Source organism: Schistocerca piceifrons, chromosome 9 (assembly GCF_021461385.2).
Source record: "Schistocerca piceifrons isolate TAMUIC-IGC-003096 chromosome 9, iqSchPice1.1, whole genome shotgun sequence".
Classification (NCBI taxonomy): domain Eukaryota; kingdom Metazoa; phylum Arthropoda; class Insecta; order Orthoptera; family Acrididae; genus Schistocerca; species Schistocerca piceifrons.
In genome coordinates, this window is record NC_060146.1 from 143,460,011 (window position 1) to 143,482,248 (window position 22,238).

General features: G+C 41.4%; 1 protein-coding gene across 1 annotated transcript in view; it reads left to right on the forward strand.

Annotated features, from left to right (window-relative positions):
• Nucleotides 1-22,238, forward strand: part of LOC124717176 — a 75,679-nt gene that overhangs the window by 23,609 nt on the left and 29,832 nt on the right. The window contains exons 5-6 of the mRNA XM_047243953.1: nucleotides 1,804-4,470; nucleotides 20,517-20,711. Of these exons, the coding sequence (XP_047099909.1) occupies nucleotides 1,804-4,470; nucleotides 20,517-20,711 (2,862 nt within the window). The remainder of the gene's footprint in view (nucleotides 1-1,803; nucleotides 4,471-20,516; nucleotides 20,712-22,238) is intronic.

The window sequence follows — 22,238 nt, forward strand, 5'->3', positions numbered from 1 at the left end:
GAAATTGTAAGTAAGGATTCTAAAGTGGAAACTTTGAAGAATTATAAAATTCAAAAACATACTCAAAATGTAGATGTGTCTACTTCATATCACAAGTCCAAGCACTGTGATAAGATTTCACCACACTCCTCACTTAAAAGAAAAACCCAATCATCAGTTTTACAGAAAACCATTGACACTGTGGACCATGCTTTATCATGTGAGGAACGACTGTTCATGTTTCTGTCATCAAATTTACATAAATCTTTGTCTTTTCCTTTCAAGTTTTATGCCTGTGTTTCAGAGCCCAAATGTAGCTCTTTAGTCAAGTGCCCAACATATCCACTTATTGAGGTCAATTTTGGAAGAACTATTGAAGAATGTGATAGCAAGATTTGTGAGACCACTCATGGCCGTGCAGTTGAGTGCCCCACAAACCAATCATCCTCCTCCTCCTCCTCCTCCTCCTCCTCCTCCTCCTCCTATCCTCACACCTTGCAGTCCCTATCCTCATCCCTCATTTCTCCCTACTCATGCTCCCATTTTCTTTTTGCTAAATTCACCTATTAACTTACATCTGCACTGTTCTCTCTGTTGTCTCCCTCTTCTATCTGTTTGGTCTCCCTATCCAGTATGAGCAGTCGCCTCAATCTGGCTGCAGTGTGTGTTTTACTTCATTAGCCGTGAAGTAATTGTAATTGTTGCTTAGCTTTTGGAAAGCCTTATGTAGGTGCCTCTCAACCACTCAGTACCAGAGAATGTGATGAGTGGTTACATTTCGTCCCCCTATAACTTTTCAGACTGTTATCTAACAAATAAAGTGGGTTAACAAGAATTGTGACTAGAGACTGATGGAATGGATTTTTGATAGTAAAAGATATTAACTGGCTTCATTTCCTTCTTAAAAGTAATCACTTTAGTGACATCCACAACTGTTTTTACAACTGTTGAGAAATGAAATCAGGCTGTGGTCCATCACGGTATTTTACTTATGTGCTTTTTTTTCCATTACGTGCAACAGATAATGTGCTGCAAACCTCTATTTTACAACGTGATTCGCTCTTATAGTTTGACTGTCATCAGATATATGTGTAAAAAGTAAATGTACTAGGAGGACTGAAGCACAACTTATGACAATATTTGTGTTAGTCCTTTTGGTTCATTATGACTGGTGTTACATTGCTTCAGATTTACCTTTCTTTAAAAACCTGATAGTGATCAAATTATGAGACTGAAGCTGCTTGTAAAATAGAGGTTTGCTTCACAGCTGTTGTTGATTGTGTACAAAAGCTAATAAATAATACTTGTTTTGTGCAAATAATATATGCAAGGGGAAGAAAAGTTACCAGCAAATGTTACAGTCTGTCCTATGAACTGAACCAATGCTTGAGATGGGGGAAACTACCCTTTTCCAGAAAAATGAAGCCTGCAGTAATTTTTGTAGATTGTGATCATGTGTGTTTCTTGAGATAGTTATATTAGTTCCAAATTTTTGTGTTGTGTTTAGTAATAACATCTTTAGTTGAAAAATAAAAACTCTTGGATGTGTGTGATCAGTGCACCACCACCTTGTTGTAACATTGTGAAATAGCCTTTAGCTGCTCTTTGTGAAAAAGGGGTGGGGGAGGGGGAGCATTAGGGGCTCATACAGTAACATGCTTGTTTCTCACAGTTCTGTGATTATTAATTTCTGAGGCCAACAGATTTCCATGAGTAGCTTTTCAACAATCAGTTGGGCTGAGTTTTAATTCTGTTGTGGTTCACAGTGAAAAACAACATGTTTAATCCCTGTCATTTGCCTTAGTGTGATTTCTCTGTTGACAGGAAACCGACAGGACTACAGAAAGCCGATCGCCATTCAGGCAGTTGAGACCGTCGTCTGCTCTGCCACAACAAGGCGGCGTTCTTGGTGAAGGCACAACGCTGAAGACGTCCCAGCAGGACATCATCGACAGGGTTGTCGACCGGATGTGCCGCCTTTCGGACAGTGAAGGCATTGGGTCGAAGCTGTTGGATAACAATAATGATGCACAGTATCCATGCTCTAGAGAGAGGTCACTGGTCGGCGATGTAGAGTCCCGCTGCTGCACTGGTGCCCAGTCCCACAAGAGTTTGTTTCGCAGCAGTGGCAGTCCTGGACCGCCAGTTGAAGAAAATAGTGTCCTCGAAGTTGCTGGAGAAATGAGTGATGGGGAAGATGGTATAGTTGTGCCCCCAGGGTTTGAAGATTCTCCTATAAGAGAGAAGGGATCGTCTACTGTGCGAAACGATAGCGAGGATTATGCTAACTTTCCTGTTGGTGCAGTCGTGGCTGGAGGGAAATTGGCGGATGAGTTAAAGGACTTTTCTGTTGCTGAGAGAGAAAGCTCATTGTCTAGTTTTAGGTCTGGTTGTGAACTAGGAACTGTTAACAGCACTGTAGATTGCCTTAACCTCAAGAAGACTAAAGCGAGCTTGAAAGAATTTCCGAAGAAAAGCTATGAAACAATAGAGGACAGCATCATGGCATCTTGTACTTCAATTGGGGAAGTTGGATGTAGTTCAACTAGAGAGAGTTCTGTCAGCGAAGAGAGCATCACTTCTGGGGAGAAAATGGAACCTGAAACAAAGACCAAAGTATCCAAAGATCTCTGTAGTTCTTCCAGTAATTGTACACAACCTTTCTCTGCCTCTCCTCAGGATAAGGGGGTAGAATGTCCGCAGCAACACTCCAGAAATGCTGAACGACAAAGAATCCCTGGTTCACTAGGTGGAAATCCTACGAGTTTTGAGTGTCCGTCAGAGGAATGCTCTTTGCTCACTGACAAGTATACCAGCAATGATTGTATCACACAGTTGTCTCCCTCACAAGATACATCAAACAATTCTGTAGCAACAAAAAATGTGGAATATGTGGGACCAATTCTTGCAGTGACTAGTTTGCTAGAAGGTGACAACTCTGTCCGACCGTCGACAGCTGCCTCTGGGTGTCTTCCCAATGCAAAGCCTATCAGGAAAAGAGGTCATTTGTGTCCTAAAGTAAAGAAATTGCACCATTCTGAATCAGTAGATAATGTACAAAATGCAAGTGATCTATTAAAATGTGTAGACTGTCCAGGAGTGCCATTGGTCTCAACTGAAGAACAGAGAAGAGAATTGACTGTTTCACATGCTATGGACATTTGTTCAAAGGAATCCACAGACAATTTTTCAGGCTCAAAGTTGGAGGAGCATGTCAGTAGCGATGTTTTGTGCAGAGCACCGGGTGTAGAAGAAACGGTAAAGATACAAGGGAAGAAACCAGAGCGGAAACTTCTGCAGATGAAGCCATCTGTAAGGACTGTAGAAAGTGCAACACAGTTTGATGGAGGCACGTACACCCATGTCTTTGTCAGTAAGACATCGAGGAATGAGTGCAGTAAAAATGACTGTTCGACAGCATTATTGAAATACCGGCATGTGGTGGACGATATGGAGGGAAAAGACAGTGGGAAAACTGAAGGACTTGCCACCATTATTTGTCATACTAATGACACTGGTATTTCCCCCCCTCTAAAATCTGCAGACTGTAACGGTGAGTGTGTCACAAATTACAGTGGAGAGGTAAAATTTAAAACAGCAAATGAAGCTTCTCCAGCTAACATTTTGAATCATTCAACTTTGAAAAAGCCAGGGAAATTGAGAGGTGCCAGCAGAAAACGTGAACACTACCTTGTGTCTACTGGATCTGAAATGTCGAAAATTCAGCCTGGAAAACATTTTAAAAGAATGAAAATGGACAACAAAATTCCACGCAACTTACAAACAAAAAATGTGCCCATGGTAGAAAGCACGAGCAAAGGATTCACGGAAGGTGCTGGTGTTGTGCTACCTCATATCATTTCAGAAGGAAGAGGCTTCCATCTGGATGACCAAAAGCAAGCTACTGGTAGTGAAACATCAAACAAGTGTCTGGATCTCAAGGTATACAATACTGCCCAGAAAGGTGACCATAAAGAAACTGTTGTTTACAGTTCTGAAAACTTTAAAAGTGCCGGTAGTACCATTTGCTCTGCCGATGCAAATAAAGATAATGTCAGTCGAGAAGAAAAGGTTTTGTGTGAGGTGCCATTTCATTCTGTAAGTAGCGAGTTGAGCACCGATGTAGAGAATAACAGTGCATTTCAAATGTGTGAATCTACAATACCGAGTGTGCAAGAAGCATCTGGAACTCGTGATGAGCTTGCAGAAATGACAAGGACAGAAGAAAATCCAGATAACACTGATAATGTAGAACTGGTGAACATTTGTGGTATGGACCAAATTATTAACAGTGCAAATGAAAAGACATGTGATGAAAGTGCTCCCAATACCAGCTCAAAATTAGTACGGACTTCTGTGCCTGTGGAGTCATATGAGGGTAGTAATATTAGTGTAGTGGAAGAATCCATCATCAGTGAATTGACTGCCACTTCATCATCTGTCATTCTTGACATCGATCTGGACCTGACACAAACACGACTGAGCCCACAGGTAAGAACACTGTAAGTTCTTTTCTTTAATTTTAATTTATTTACTTTTAGATTTGTCATTGTGGTAGATATAGGCCTGAAAGCCATCTCTTGCATTCTTCATGCTTCAGTACGCTAGTGAGGGGGTGTTCCATAAAGAACGCAATGTTTGAAATGTCTGCCATTTCTGTTCTAGTAAGTTAGCAGCACTGAATGTTGCACTATTTTCATTGTGGTTATTAATGGAGCATGCCATGAAGGAATGGTGTATTGTCATAATGAAAACTTATTACAAACATAGTGAATATTGTGTAGGTCTGTTCACAAATGGTGTGGAATGTTTGGTCAAAGTAATATACCAAATACGTTGGCTGTGATGCGACTAATTGCTAAATTTGAGAAAACTGGTTCAGTTGTGAACATTGAACTCCTGGGACATTCTGGTGTAGTTATGTAGTAAACATTACCATCATGGGTGATAATGTTGGAGAAAGCCGGGTGCAATCTATTCACTGACCTTTACAACAATCAAATATTCCAAGAGCCAGCACATAATGAATTCCAAAAGATGATGTGCACCTTGGGACTTATAAAATCCAACTGATGCACTGAGCCCCATACAGTCACAAAAAGCACTGAGTATTTCCCCATCGGGTGCTTGCGAAACGAAGAGTGAACAAGAATCATTAAGAAAATAATATTCATTGATGAGAGACACTTTCTGTTGAAGGGCTTCATGAACAATCAAAATTGTAAGATTTGGAGCACTGAAAACTCTTGGTAATAATTACGGAGAAGCCACTACATCCACAGTGAGTGACTTTGTGGTGTGGCATTTAGGCTGAAGAGTGTAATTGGGCTGTATGTATTGGAAGATAGGGTCGGAAACGCATAAATTGTGGACTATGAAACTTATTGCAATATGGTACTTACAGGGTTTTGTGGTCTGAACTGGATCATGTGAATGGTGAGACACATTATTTTAAACAATATGGCACAGTATGTCACATGTTGATGGCCGCAATATGTGACATCTCGATTGCAACAATGGACTTGTTGCAAGAGAGGATCCTTGGCCCGATGATTTCTTGCAATGGTGACATGAATCAGCCACCCAGACTTGTGGTTTGATGCAAAGTAATTTTTTTCTGTGGGGCTGTTTGAAACCGTGTGTGTGTGTGTGTGTGTGTGTGTGTGTGTGTGTGTGTGTGTGTGAGAGAGAGAGAGAGAGAGAGAGAGAGAGAGAGAGAGAACAAACTATGATCACTTCCAGACCACAAGGCCGTAATTCATTGTGTAGTTATTTCAGAAATAGAAGTGCAGATGTGACAAAATGTTATGGAACAATTAATTGAAATAATGAGTGTGTATCAGCAGAGTCGTGGGGAGCATTTGTGTAATATAGTAGTGCATACAAAAGTAAAGGTGATAACATTATCCTGGCTTTTACGACTATCCGTTCCTTCCTTGGATAGGAGAGAAGGATAGAATGGGGAAAGGTGAAAAAGAAAGGGCCAGTCATTGAGGTCCCAAAATAAGAGGTACCTGTTTGTAGTGAGGAACGGCATTGATAAGGATGAAAGGGGAGACGTCAGAGATGGTACTAAGCCAGCTACATTCCAGAGCTGAGGTCTGAGTGACATGTAAAGATACATTAAGCAGTCTTCATTTGCAGATGTACTCTGCAAGCCATGTTATGGTGTGTGGCAGAGGGTACCCTGTAGCACTACTAGTCATTTCCTTTCATGTTCCACAAAGAAATTATTTACACTACTGTGAAACAGGTTGCAAATGAAACAGTGGATTTGTTCATCTTGGTTGCATCTTTCAAAATGGCAAAGCTTACTACTGGCAGTGTTGCCAGCTGAATTTCTACCCTGCATCTACACAACACTTGAAATGTACCAAAGTCAGCCAACAGAGTCGAAAAACTTTATGCGGAGGTGTACTGAAAAGTAATATCTCTGAATTTTTTTATTCTGTGACCAATATCAATTGTGGTGTTACAAGCCATGCATATTACTCGGTCGACTTTCTTGCTTTGCTGATGCAGGTTGCAACCTTCTGCCGCTGAAGGGCTGTGAATTGTAGTGTGTAATGTGATAGCGTGTAATATAACTGGCAGGGCATGAGCAACAGTGTGCTGTAATAGAGTTTCTAACAGCAGAAAACTTCATCCCCACAGGGAGTAATCTCTTGTTCAGTGCGACAATGTTAGACCACACGTGAGTGCTGTGATACCTGCAACAGTTCAATGCTTTGGGTTCACTGTCATTGATCATCTTCCATAGAGTCCCAACACGGCCCCATCTGATTGTCATCTGTCACCACAACTTAAAGAACATCTTTGATGATTTCACTTTGATGGTAATTAAGCAGTCAAAGTGGAAGTGAGTCTGTGGCACCATCTACAATGTCAAATATCCTACTGGTGTGTCTCGTTGGGAGAATGTGTTCCATGCCTTAAGAAATAAATATGTAGATGTGCCCCATACCTAGCTCTGGTCTTTAAAATTTTTTTTTTTTTGTGGGTCATCAGTCTTCTGACTGGTTTGATGTGGCCCGCCATGAATTCCTCTCCTGTGCCAACTTATTCATCTCAGAGTAGCACTTGCAACCCACGTCCTCAATTATTTGGTGGATGTATTTCAGTCTCTGTCTTCCTCTACAGTGTTTGCCACTCTACAGTTCCCTCTAGTACCATGGAAGTCATTCCCTAATGTCATAATTGTTCTCCTATCATCCTGTCCTTTCTTCTTGTCTGTGTTCTCCACCTCTTGCTTTCCTCTCAAGTTCTGCATAGTGCCTCCGCATTCCTTATCTTATCGTTCCACCCAGTTTTCAACATTCGTCTCTAGCACCACATCTCAAATACTTCAATTCTCTTCTGTTCCAGTTTTTCACAGCCCATGTTCACTAGCATACAATGCTGTACTCCAGACATATGTTCTTAGAAATTTCTTCCTCACATTAAGGCCTATGTTTGATACTAGTAAACTTCTCTTGGCCAAGAACACCCTTTTTGCCATTGCTAGTCTGCTTTTGATGTCGTCCTTGCTCTGTCCATCATAGATTATTTTACTCCCAAGGTAGCAGAATTCCTTAACTTCATCTACTTCGTGACCGTCAATCCTGATGTTAAGTTTCTCGCTGTTCTCATTTCTGCTGCATCTCATTACTTTTGTCTTTCTTTGATTTACTCTCAGTTCATATTCTGTACTCATTAGATTGTTCATTCCATTCAGCAGATCACGTAATTCTTCTTCACTTTCACTCAGGATACCGATGTCATTGGTGAATCCTATCATTAATATCCTTTCACCTTTAATTTTAATTCAACTCCTGAACCTTTCTTTTATTTCGATCATTGGTCCTTCAATGTACGGATTGAACCAGTAGGGGGGAAAGATTACATCCCTGTCTTACACCCTTTTTAATCCGAGCACTTCGTTCTTAGTTGTCTGCTCTTATTATTCCCTCTTGGCTCTTGTACATATTGTATATTACCCATTTCTCCCTATAGCTTACCCCTATGTTCTCAGAATTTCGAACATCTTGCATCATTTTACATTGTCAAAGACTTTTTCCAGGTCAACAAATTCTATGAACATGTCTTGCTTCCATTATCAGCTGCAACATTAGAATTGCCTCTTTGCTGCCTTTACCTTTTCTAAACCCAAACTGACCATCATCCAACAGATACTCAATTTTCTTTTCCATTCTTTTGTATGTTATTCTTGTCAGCAGCATGGATGCATGAGCTGTTAAGCTGATTGTCCGATAATTCTCACACTTGCCAGCTCTTGCAGTCTTCGGAATTGTGTGGATGATATTTTTCTGAAAGTCAGACGGTATGTCGCCAGACTCATACATTCTACATACCAATGTGAATAGTCATTTTGTTGCCACTTCCCCCCAATGATTTTAGAAATTCTGATGGAATGTTATCTATCCCTTACGCTTTAGTTGATCTTAAGTCCTACATATTCACATCAAAAGGATGTGTGAGTAAGTGTGCTGTGTGGAAAGAAGAAGTCTTGGATGGGTGACTTTGTGAAAAAAGTGGACTTTATCTGAAAATGTAAGGAGACAGGAAGTGTGGTGGTGGGGGGGGGGGGGGCTCGAAATTTTCACATGCGGTGATGGGGTGACGAAAGTCCCTGGAGCTAGCCCTGCTACATTGCTCTCCAGTGGCAGTTGTCTGCTATTCTGCTGTTTCTGGCTTACATATCATACATTCTGTTTATCAGAATGGACAGGTATAAAATTTCTTCATTAGCTCTGTAAATATTTACATTTTCTCCCTTGTGCAAATGCTAGTGATGATGATCTGTTTGTAGTATACATAAGTAAAATCTTCAGTATCCCTGAAAATGTAATTTGACAAAAAGGAAACGTCTGCATCCAGTCAGTAAGGACATCAGCTTATAAAAGTTACGTTAAAAATAGTGTGATATCAATTTACAAGAGACTTCCTACATTGATGAATTCCTACTTGGAGTTTACATTGTATGATTTTAATAAAAGTGTCATCTATGTCAATAACTGACCATCCCTGAGCCCAGCACCTGTTGGAGGTTGTCTATCTAACGGCTTCCAGGAGCACCAAAAATTTAACGTTAACTATTCCAAGTAATTATTGACCGAATTTAAAAATTAACAGTGCTGTCATAGTATACTCCTATGTTAAAAGCTTAATGCAGTAACCCAAGCATTACAGCTAGAACCTATGGGTTTGTCCTGAGGTAGTGTAACATGGCATGCAAATACGCAGACTTTATTCATTCAGTATTTGAGAATGAGAGCACAAAGTGACTTCCAAAAAACTTTACACATAATTTCAAAACATTTTCTCACTGAATCCCCAACAAAATGATTAAAGGGAAAAGCTTATCACTACATTTTTACTGCTCGTGCAGTAGAAGTCAGCCTCTGGCATGACTTACAAATTATTACTTCTTTAGTACCAACTCTATCCGCAACGGAATTTGCCGACAATATCCACATAAAAAGGCACCACTGAGTGTACCTGCTAAATGATACCAGTATATGATACATAGTTCAGAAGCTCCAAAGATGCCAGCATATTCTTGCCAAAACCTGTTGTCTAAATCTGATAAATACTTTACTAGCTATCTTGGAGTTCGAAAGTTTCTTCAGAGTCCAGACTGTTGTAGATTGACCCCATGCTGATACAGTGTCAGGAAAATATAAGTTCAGGAGATATGGTGGCATAAACATTCAGGTGTAGAAAAAACTTGCTTTTGCTTAAAAAGCAGCACAAATTGCCCAGAATGTATTCATACAATGTTTCATAGCACTTAGCAACTTCCAGCAAACTTTAAGCACAATTTTAAACCTTTTCTAAACTTTTTATCGATTACTCGGTTACTTGCTTAATATCAAGTAGTTAACACAATAACTCATTTGCAATGTAATCACACATTTGAAGCTGTTGTATTCATGGGAGGTCGATTCTTTAAAGAATGAATGGTTTACTGGGGAGAATACTGAATTGCAATCAAAGCAGGCAATAGTGTAGAAAGCAATCTTGCAATTTGTTGGTGCATGTTCCATAGCATAATGCAGAAAATCAAACACACTCACTCTGACAGGGAGCACGCTTGTCTTTACATGGCAATGAATATTACAGAACATACTTCTATGGGTGAAATAAGAAGATCCAGGACCATCTGGAAATGCAAAGATGAGTAAAATTATTTGGATATAGCAGGACGTGAATCAACTACACTTGACTCCATAACTCTGCATCTCTGTCCGCTACACTATGCTGAATTTCTGTAACGCGTGCCCAGGTCTTTAATACTAGTATCTCCTTGATGGCTTTTATATATGTTATGTACCAAGAAAAATGTATTTTTGATCATTCTTCAGACGATAAATTGCTCCAGTAATGACGTGTATTCAGTAGATTGTCAATTGGCTGGCACTTCAAAACGGCATGTATTTGTAGGACATAAGTTATGATATAAAACTAAATATGGGCTTCAACTGAAAATGACAATATCCATTGTGGCGTATCCCAAGTTCTGCTTGTGACATATAACATGATGTTGCATTTCATTGGTCACATTCCTCTCTGCAAAGCCAAAATCTGAAATGTTTTACTCAGTGTTTCATGCTACAGAATGTTGTGGAACGGAAAAGGCCACATTGTGACATCACAAAACTTGACCAGCTCTTTACCCGTGAGCATTTTCTCATCCTGTGATGCCTTTAGGGGTAAGAGAGATGAATAATGCAATTGTTCAGTGATTGGGTACTGGTGTCTTGAGGCAGACAGTTAGTTGTTGTCATATCTACCTAAAACACTGTGCAGTGAACTTGTGTTAGCTGAAAAACAATATGTGAGGTTTTGCAAGCTTCTCTGCCTTTGATACTGGAGGATTTACCAGTGGTGGGGCTGGCGTAAGGGGTAGTGATTGTTGGGTGAGGCAGGTTTGACAGCAGGGAGAATGCATTGTTAGGATCCTTGTGATAGGGATAATGGTTTGAGGATATCATAAGGTTTGATTATACGAGGTGGAATCCAAAATTTTTGGGACTGGTGCTGCCATCTGGAAAGTAGGAGTAGTAGATCTTTGCACTGCTGGGTGGCGAGAGCCGCATATGTGATCAGTCAGTGTGTGGAGTGGCATTCAGTTGGGAGGAAGGGTTGCGTGTCCACAGTGATTTCTGTAATACTCTGTGTTTGGTGTGTGGCAATTTTACGATGGATCCCTGAACAGAACAGCACGTGTGTATCATATTCTGTGCGAATCTTGGGAAAAGTTCTATGGAGCCCCTTACAATGGTTCAACAAGTGTTTGGGGACAGAGCAGGAGCTGTATGCGTGTGTTTGAGAGACGTGCTCGGTTCAGGGCTGGCCGTACAGATGTTGAAGATGGTGCTCACACTGGAAGGCCCATTATCTGCACAACGCCACACAGAATCCGTCCCACCCAACCAAACAGTGTATTCCTTGTACTACTGTGACGTTTGTGACAGCACTGTGAAAATGTGTGGCGGCGACAGCCCGAACTTTGGTGTCGAGGAAACTGGCTGCTGCATCACGACAACGCACCCTGTCACACATCCTTGCTCACGAGGACCTTTTTGGCAAAAACAGCATGGCGGCTGTACCCAACGACCATACTCACCAGATTTGGCACCGTGCGACTTCGCACTATTCTTAAAACTGAAACACAAGTAGAAAGGCCGTCGGTTCACCACTAGAGAGGATTCAAGAAACATCGCTGGCGGTGATGAACACCCTCAAAGAACAGGACTTCCAGAAAACGTTTGACCAGTGGCAGAAGCACTGGGACCGGTATGTACGTGCGGATGGGAACTACTTCGAGGGTGATGATGACTGTTGTATCCTCCAACAGTTTATTGAACGTAACTTCTTCTACAATACAACAGCTGGCTGTACAATAGATGTAGATGTCTGTCGATCTAGCCGGAGATGTGGTTCCTCTCGGTCAGATGGTACTTCGATCGGCAGTGCAGTACAACGGCTTCGGTGATATCTTCTCGGAGACTCTGCTATAGCGATTGCCATTAGCAGCGGACGAAGACTGGCCTGCCTTTGACCGACCGGGCCTATATAGTGAGCTGGCGCCAATAGAAACCCGACGTAGGAATCCGTGGCCGGATGTGTCGCAGCGACCTCTGCAAGGAAAGGTTCCTATTAATCGACTGGAATCTTCGGTGTGTTTACCTGATGTCTTCACCTGTTTGGCTGTTGGTTTGTTTCCCTCATAGCGTGGCTGTTATGCGGTGCTACCTGCCATTTAGGGGAACCTGATGGCAGACAGTACAGTGACTATTAGTCCAAAGGTAAGGTTTTCAACAGGTGGCAGCACCAGTCCTGAATTTTGGATAGCACCTCGTATAATATAATCGCATAGATAAAGAAGTCTATTCACCAAGCAGCAACAGGCAAAAACCCATATAAAAGGTACGGAAATGCGTAATGTGGGTATTTCACAAAGATCCGCTGTGAATGGTACTGGTCTAGCTCGACCACCATCTAATAGTAGAATGGGTGAAACTATGAAAATTAGCAGACACATTATTCGCGTGCCAGAATAGAGAGCAGTTCTGAACTGCCGTCAATCTGTTCGTGCACAGTAGGCAGCAATAACAATAATTTGTACATGCGCAGAAGGGTGTACCACAATGCTTTCTGCTTGTTAGTTGGGGATTATCCCGCAATACATCCCCCCTCCACCCCCCCCCCCCCCGACACCCCCCCCCCCCCCCTGCCCCCTGTTGTAACTTGGTTTTATAAATGCAGGAAAAAAAAGAGGCATTAAGCATCTTAAATCAGGCATACAGTGAGGGAAGGTGTACTTATGACTGCTATATCGCAATGAGGTACATTGTCAAATGTTTCTTTCTGAGTAATATGCATACAATGTTATACGGTGATTTTCAGTTTGTATCGTAATGCCTTAGTTTCTAAAAGTTCATGTTTGATTTGATTGCATCTCTTGTTTTATTTCAGCATGCCAGAAAAGAGAAACTGGCTGTGGTAGGGGAGAAAGTCCTTGCATTCGTGCAGATTGGCTCAATGCAACAGACGAGGACTGCAAAGCTCTGAGTAGCGCATATATATAGTCCAAACTTGGAAAAATAACACTAGTGCACCTTTCAGTATTAATCCTTTATAGTATTGCAAATTGCAGTGCATATATCCACAACTGCTTTTGAAATGGTGGGCTGTGCTATTCTGTGGCTAAAAGCCAGACTCTTAAGATGCCCCATTAGCCAGGAAACGTAATGTTACAGCCAGCCTGCGATGCAACAGGGCATTTACTGGTATTTTATTCGTGATCTTGACTGGTGTGATCACAAAACATATAAACATATGATGTAATTCTTACTTTCGAGAATGTGAGACAACCTCCTTCATGACTGTGTGACACTTGCTAATTCTGTCTTCTACCACAGACAGTAACTTCTCGCAACAGTCCATGTCCATCCTCATGAAGCTCCGAAATTCATATGGATCTTAGAGCATCAATTCTTTCATAAGCAGTGAATATAATCACTGCCTTTGTCTCTTCTTTTCAGATATGGTCAAACTCAATAACATCTGGCTTTATGTTTTCTTCATCATTCTGCCATAATCCAAAGATTTACTGTCACTGCCAGGGCAATAGCTCCAAAAACAAAAGGGGTCCTGAATGTGCAAATTGCTGTATAAATACATGTACCTGTGTAACTAAGTGTCGTAATATAAAAGTAACTGTTGAGTACGCAATTCAGAACAGTAGTAAACTACATAAGAGAATAACAATTACTTAATAAATAATGATAAAAATAATTTCTTATTAAATAGGAACCTTGATTCACACAAATAATTTGAACGAATGATCTTCCAATATGTCACACAGTCCCCATTGGGTTTCACACGGTAGGACAAACACCTCTACAAGAGATCAGACTGTTCTGTTTGTGTTTCGCGCATTGTCACTGTCTATTGCTCCTGTTCGCCAGGTACGTCCCGCAAGGATGGTGTAATAGGTCCACGTGAACCAACCTGTAGTTACAGATACGCACCCTTGGGGCACTGGTGCATAGCTGTACGATTTATGCACATCCTGTAATAGGAGCTTATGCTTGTGGGGGCAATGGCTCCTTGTTCTGGCAGAAGGGTTGAAGGGAAAGGAAGAGGGATGAACGAAAAGGATAGGTGAGGTTCAGGAAGTAGGGAGAAATACAGAAAGTTGCCCAGTACTACAGGTGAGGGAAGATTTACTGGAGGGGATGAGATGGAAAGGAAAGCAGAGGAGAGGAAAGAAAGGAAAGGAAGGGACAGAGTCTTTCGTTCTCGTCCTGTCAAGTAAGTCCTCCCAGACCTGGGTATCTGGATGACTTTTCTGTAACTCTCCCCATTTCCTAAACATCACCAGTCCTTTCCTTTTATCCCTCTTCCTTCACCGTGGTGGATTTTTCATAAACGAATAGTCCATGTTTTTCATTTTGATTTAGTTGCCGCACCCCTTGTTGTTGTCAAAGGTGGTGGGATAAACTTCACACACACTTTCTGTTCCTCAAAGTATTCTGGAGAATGTCTTGAACACTTGATTCACGGACATTCAGCAATAGCAGTGGCTGTCTTCAGCAATAGCTCTCCACAATAGATGACAGTCAGTTTTCAAAAGATCACAAATTTTCTTAATGTTTTCATGGGATGAACTTGGGGTAGAAAGCCCTGACCTATCATTGTCATCAAGAGACACCTGTCCTTTAAAATGTTTAAAACCACTCATACGCTTGTGCATGAATTAAATCATTTTCATGCAAGCATTTTTCATGGACTTGAATGTCTATGTAGCCGTTTCACCTAGCAAAACTTCCAAGTAAAATCTATCGTAGATCCTTTGAACAAAAGATGGTTCCCAGTTCTACAGAGATATTGAAGGAACTGAACTGGAAGATTCTTGAAGATCAATGTAAACTATCCTGAGAAAGTCTATTGACAGAGATTCAAGAACTGGCTTTAAATGATTACTCTAGGTATATACTACCACCCCCTCTGTGTTGCTCACATAGGAATAGTGAGGATAAGATTAGTATAACTACTGCATGCACAGAAACATTCAAACAATCATTCTTCGCACATCCAACATGTGAATGGAACAGAGAGAAACCCTAATGACTGGCACAGTGGGATGTGCCCTCTGCCATGCACATCATGGTGGTTTACAAAGTGTAGATGTAAAACATGAAATTGAATGATTGCTCATTGCTCCATTGTGTTTTGTGACGCAAAGACATTGACACACTGTGGCTGCATGCCCACTACATAATATTGCTTGCTCACAGCTGACTTGTCAAATGCACATCTGTTGTTAGTTCAAGCTGGCACTTCAGTTACTATACTGACAAGCATTCTTAGAAATGTCAATAGATTTGGGTTTTTGTTATCGTGAGTTTTGTTCTTCACAGGTTATGTCATTTTTGTAAAATAATGCTTACAGTAGGCCTGTCCCTCTTGACCCTTTGGTCTGAATGATCTACTGCTCCTTTCTAGTGTAATCCACCCTATCCCTTGAATTGGTGTAGCCCTGCAAAATACACAGGACAATTTCTGTGCAATTTGTGTAATGGTGTGGTTCTCTGGAAGAGTGGAGTGGTAGAGTGGACAGCCAATAGTTGATGAAACATTCATTCATTCTCTAATAAACAGGTGTAGAGACAATAGAGTGGCTTGAAAGTAAGTTCATATTTGATGTGTCAAAATAAAATAGAGGTTGAAGGCTATCAACAAAATCTTTATTTATTATTGAAGAATGCAGTTTAGGAATTTACTTTGTAAAAAATCATTTAAATGCAATAGCTTGTCTGCAGCACTCAAACAATGAACAAAATTTTGCATGGCGCCTTGGCTTGTGGACACTGGGATGGCTGCCATTTTGCTACGGATATTGTCTTTCAGTTTCTCCAGAGAAGTCGGATTTTTGACATACATTTTAAATTTGACGTATCCCCATAAGGACAACTTCATGGAGCAGAAATAGGACTGCCTGGGAGCCATTTTATGTCACCCGTCGTGGAGATTAATTTTCCAGTGAAAATTTCACGAACTAGACGTGCTGGACGTGTGAGCTGTTGCTCCGTCTTGTTGAAAGTGTGTTCTTTGGTTATAACCTGGAAAGTTTTGCAATTAGGGCACCAAAAAGTCATTTAACATTGTCACACAACATTCTGAATTCACTGTCACTGGATGACCACTCTCATCCTCCGAAAAGTCCGGACCAATTATTTCTCGAGCCGACATCGTGGTCTGTACAGTAATTTTTGGCGAGTCATCAAGTTTCTGGTGCTTCTGTTTGGGGTTCATTGTACTCCAGTGGTGGTAGTTTTGCTTACTAGCATGAGCATTCAGGTGAAAATGAGCCTCGTCAGAAAATGAGACGTTGTTAAATGAAGGGCACTGTCACATCATTAACTAAGTGCAATCTATGTCTGGCAACTTGAGGCTTTAATTCTTGCAGCAATTAGATTTTGTAAGGGTGTAGTTCAAGGTCTTTTTGCAGAATTTGATGCAGTGATGAGCTATGTACATTTAAAGAACTTGCACGCTTACGATTGGAGAGGTTAGGATTGTCAGGTACACACCAATTTATAGTTTCCAAGGATGTGCTTGTGCCTGATGACCTTGTTCGCCCAGATTTCGGTTTGGTTGGTGTTCAACCGGTCTCTTCAAATGTTGTGATCCATTTTCAGGTAAGGGGAACACTTGGAGCATCATTTACATTATACAGTCCACAATCACTGCAAAATGTCCCCCACACTACAATTGCCAAACCACTGTTTTTGTAAAATTCTCACATACAGAGCACACTGACAGCTCCCAAGAAGCAGTCCGTATCAACTGAATTCCTAAAGGCCAATCCCGTGATGAACGTACCACCCACTCTCTTCAGATTTGTAGCGCATGCGAAGAGTGTTCTTCAGATACGAACTTCCTTTTGAGACACCCTGTACTTGCCCACTGGTGACAGGTGTCGAGCTGCAGGCAACAAACCTCAGGCCAGGGCAGGCTGACATTTGCGTGCTGGTCTCGGCACCTCTCACCTGTGTGGCTCTGCTGCTGTCTGGCTAGCAGCTGCCTCACAATTCTGAGTCAGGTTGTAGTGCCTCACCCCCCACGGCTGCAGGTGGAGTGAATTGATATTCGGTGTCAGTGGTAGTTGTTGGCATTGCCCAGTGTAAAACACCATATTGGTGGCTGGAGGTCATCGGCTGGCATCAGTGGACCCCAGTGGTTTGAGATTGGAAGGTGTACAGTTCTTACCTCAGACTTTGAGGTGTTGTTTGGACCCCTGGCAGGAATTCACATGGAGAATGCGCTGGAGTGGGTTGCATCTGTGATAGCTGCGTCTGGAGAGTGTCAATGACCCCTCGGTAGAGACCAATCCTTAGCCTGGCTGTGCCAGTGTCCTTCTCGGAAGGCCTGGGAGTGTACGGGGGGGTACGCAAAAGAAACTGAACTTTTTTTAACTTATTTATTCATGTTTTAAGCACTAAGCTTCAATCCCCTTCAAGGTGTTCTCCAGTCCACTAAAACACTTGGCTAATATTTTATTCCATTTTTCAAAACATTGTTTAAATTCATCTTTTGTGATGCTTGACATTGCCATCTTCGTTTTTTTTCTTCACCTCGGCAACATCAGTGAAGCGCTTTCCTTCCACATTTCCTTTCATTCTTGGGGGTGGGGGAAGAAGAAGAAGAAGAAGAAGAAGAAGAAGAAGAAGAAGAAGAAGTCGCACGGAGCAAGGTTGGGTGAGTATGTGGGGGATGAGGGGTGAGGAACAGCCATAATAGTTTTGGTCAAGAATTGTCATACACAAGGGGCTGTGTGAGCAGGGGCATTGCCATGATGATGGAAGAAACTGTCGCCTGACTGCTGCATATCAAACCGCTGTTGTGCAATCTTTTCAAGACTTCCAAGTCAAGGCTGGTTAAGGCTGACCCTGTGAAAAAAACTCTGAATGAACAACTTCTCTCACATAAAAACAAATCGGCATTGTTTTAATGTATAATTTCATCTGATGAGTTTCTTGAATTCTTCCACTGGCTTGATTGTAGCTTTGATTCAGGATTGTAAAAATAACACCAAGCTTCATTACTTGTGACATTAAAAAAAAAAAAAAAAAAAAAAAAAAAAAGTTTGGATCATTTCAGGACTCTTCATGCCACCTTGCTTTCATGCAACATTGTTTTTAGTCAGCAGTTATACGAATTTGGGAGCCACCCTTTTCATTCCAAAATCTTCAATGACAGTTCGTTGCACTGTACTCAAAGTCACTCCCAACAGCTCCACAATTTTTTCAGTGGCCCATAGTTGATCTTTATTGATGATTACACGGATGTTTTCAACATTTTCATGTGACAACCAGAACGAGGTTTGTCGTCAGTTGACATTTCACCATTTTTGAAAGAGGAAAAATGCCCAAACACAAGATTTTTCCCATAGCGTCATCCTTGTATGTCATTTTTAACATTTCAAGAGTTTCTGTTCCATCTTTTCCAAGCAGAAAGCAGAATTTCACCAGAGCGTGCTGTTCACAAAAATCAGCCATTGAAAAAGTAACAGTCACACAAAAAACAGTTGTCGCTATAAACTCTTCTGAAACTAGTTCCGACACTCCTCGGTGATAGCACTCTGCTTATTGGCTCTGAAGTATTCACGTTATGTGCTCCCAGCAGCAAAACGTGGTACAACAACAGCTCTGCCCACCAAAAAATTAGTTCAGTTTCTTTGGGTAACCCACCGTATACACATCAGAATGCCTTTTTAATGCAGAAGGCACATGCTACCCCATACTGCAGTGCTGTTGAAACTTCCTATGGCTAGTTGTTTCTTAGAGAATGGTGTTACTATCCAGGAAGTGGCCAGTATGACAAAATGCTGCGTCGGCTGGGTTTGGCTCTCACTCTGAATATGGCATTGGGCTCGTGTCTTGGCCTGTACCACTTCATTTGGAAGGTAGGAGAGAAGCTTCTGGCTGGTTCTACTGTGAGATGGGGTTGGCAAATGTCAATAGTGCCCAGATAACTCAGCCGGGGACCATTTGTCCATGGAAGGTAATGGTTCCAGGTTCGAATCCCAGTATGCCGCACAGTTTTAATCTGCAAGGAAGTTTCATTCTGGGCACACTGTGCAGCAGAGTAAAAATTAATTCTGGAAGAAATAATACTACTGAAATCTAGGGAAGTTGAGTTTACAATATTGTGAAAAGGAAAGTTGCTACTCACCCCATAGTGGAGATGCTGAGTCGCAGATAGGGACAACAAAAATACTGTCACAACGTAAGCTTTTGGCAGTCCAGGCCTTTGTTGAAAATAGACCCCCCCCCCCACACACACACACATTGCAGTGCATGTGTTGATAAGAACAACAATGCAGTGTCCCTTTGGACATGCATGGTTGTCCAAAGGAACAGGCACTGCAGTGACTACAGCCCTTACAAAACACATGAAATGTATTACAGTTGAAAATACGAGCAAACATCACCTGTACAAGGGAACGACGACAATGAAAATTCGTGCTGGACTGGGACTCGAACCTGAATTTCTCACTTTACGTGTGCAGTTGCCTTAATCGCTGTGGCTATTCGCGCATGACCCATGGCCAGAACCAAACTTCCATATATCATCATTCCAGTGTCACACCCTCTACTCGTACACACATTATGTAATTCCTGTACAGGAAGGGACATTTTAATTGAAAGTCGCTGCCCAGTATCAGCAGATAAATATGATATTGAAATGCCTTTGTTGTTGAGAAGAGTGATGCAATGTTCCTTCGCACGTTCGTGCATGTCCGATCGAACAGGCACTGTGGCGACTACAGCTGTTATGAAATAAATGAAATGTATTCACAGTTGCAAACATGAACAACAGTCAGCTGTATGAGGGAGCAATGACAGTGAAAATTTGTGCCGGACTGGGACTTGAAGAAACATTGCATTGTTCTTCTTAACAACAAAGGCACGGCAGTATTGTATTTATCTGCTGATACCAGGCAGCAACTTTCAACTACAATGTCTTTCCCATAAAGGGGAACTATATAATGTGTGTAAGAGTACAGGCTGTGATGCAGGATTGACAATGTATGGAAGTTTGGGTCTGTCCAGGGTCATGCATGGATAGCAAAAGCGGTTGAAACGAACATTCACGTAAAGCAAGAAATCAGAGTTTGAGTCCCAGTTCAGCGCATATTTTCTTTGTCGTCGTCCCTTTATACAGCTGACAGTTGTTCATATTTACAACTTTGAATACCTTTGATGGACTGATGGCCTTTGTAGTATGGTCCCTTCAACCCCCACAACCCACAATATATTTAGTGTGTCATCTACTTTTGTGTGTGTGTGTGTGTGTGTGTGTGTGTGTGTGTGTGTGTCAGTGTGTCAACAGTACTAATTATGCATCATGAAGGTAAGCACAGTCTCTTTGTAATTTTGAACATTTCTCTAGTGATTTTTCCTGTCAATATGCACAGTATTAACTCTCCGTTTAGAAGCATACTGGATTTTGTTTTGCAGGGACTTGCAGACCTCGCCGCTAAGGATGGCGTTGTCGTCCTCACCTTACCAGTGGATGATGAGCTAGTGCTCCCCCCACTTCTGTCCGAACCACAGCCAGCTGTTGTCGCCGTGCAGCCAGCTGCTGTGGAGTGTCTGGAAGCTGCCAGCCAGACGCTCACGGATGTCGAATCGCGGGACGCTGCTGCTTGCTCGGTAAGCGGAGCTGAAAGTTTCTGGCGTGTAAGGCTGATCTTATTTTGATACTGCCAATGCTGGGCACTAGACTGCCTGGGACTAAAGTTGCACTGGCATCTGTCAGAACAGTAAAATCGTGTGCACGATATGTAACTTCCTGGCTGTTAATGGTGCTGGGGTGATGTGTCTTCTCAGCATGACACTGTCATTTTTTATAAATGTGGCATTATCTTGGTATCTGTAGGCCTTGTAAATTATAATAGTTTTTTCACTGTCTGGATCATAAAGGTTATTTTAACTTATTTATTGTCAGTTAAGATTCTCTTCATAGGGAGCTGATGTTGAGTGGAAGGATACTGTGCCACAAATGTATAAATTAATTTATAATTTATTAAAAACACAAACATATTTAGAAAATAATGCAGGACAATCTGAGCAGCTCCCCGAGCATTAATTAAATTAATTTTCATCAACGCAACTGATGGTAGATATTACATAACTTTCAGAAATGACTGACTGGAATAATAAAGAAAATATTTTGCTTGTTTTGAAAACAACATTAAGTTAAAGAAAGTTAATAGATGTTTAGCACAGAAGTCTAATCGGATAAAATTAACCTGTGTATTGCACATTACAAGTTTCAGAAACATATTGAAAATGGCTAATAGACCATTAACATCAGCCATTCACAATCTTGTGACTGTTTGCTTATAATTAGAAGGAAGACCACTGGTCCAAGCAAGCAGAATAACCTGAAAACATTAAATTAAGAGTATGATTGATACAAGTGGGAGTTGCAGAGACAATCAATTTCTCTTTCTTCATTTAAGTGTGGATGGCGATTACCAGTATAAACACCCTCAGTAAAGGCATTTATCGTACCCAGACCACTTTACGTGGACCCAAAATATAAACAACAGATACGTCAAACAATCTTATAACGTACTAACTATACCTAGGAACTTCGTTCCGCCTCTGAAAATCTTTATATGTTGAAGCTGACCCGGCAAACGTTGTTTTGCCATATGAATTATCTCTAGTTTATAAGACTAATGTATATGTGTAACACAATGTATACGTGTAACACAGTAGCCATTGTTGGCGGGAGCTCGTGACACAAACTAATAATGGCCGAAAACTGTGTAGGGAGTGAGAAAAGGCTTAGGAGGAAGTCCAGCAGTATCAGCTACTATTAGTTCTAGCGTTTTTACAGTAGATTGCACGGATTTAGCAATTGCAGCCGATACACGGCTCATCCATGAGCGTGCAAACATAGGCAATTTCGTGTCGAAACGTGTTCGCCAGCATTATGAATAAAGCCAAGTGCACACTCATAGATTTTTATCGTACGTAAAAATGTTGTACAATTAAATTCTTTTAGAGGAACAAAGGAGAGCATAGGAACTTCTTTGTTCCACTAAAAGAATTTGATCGTACGGTATGTTTCTGTACAGTAAAAATCGATGCGTGTGCACTAGGCCTAAATGTGGGTTTGGCGAATGACACATGCTACCTAGTTAAACTTCTCGGTCTAGTTACATCGAT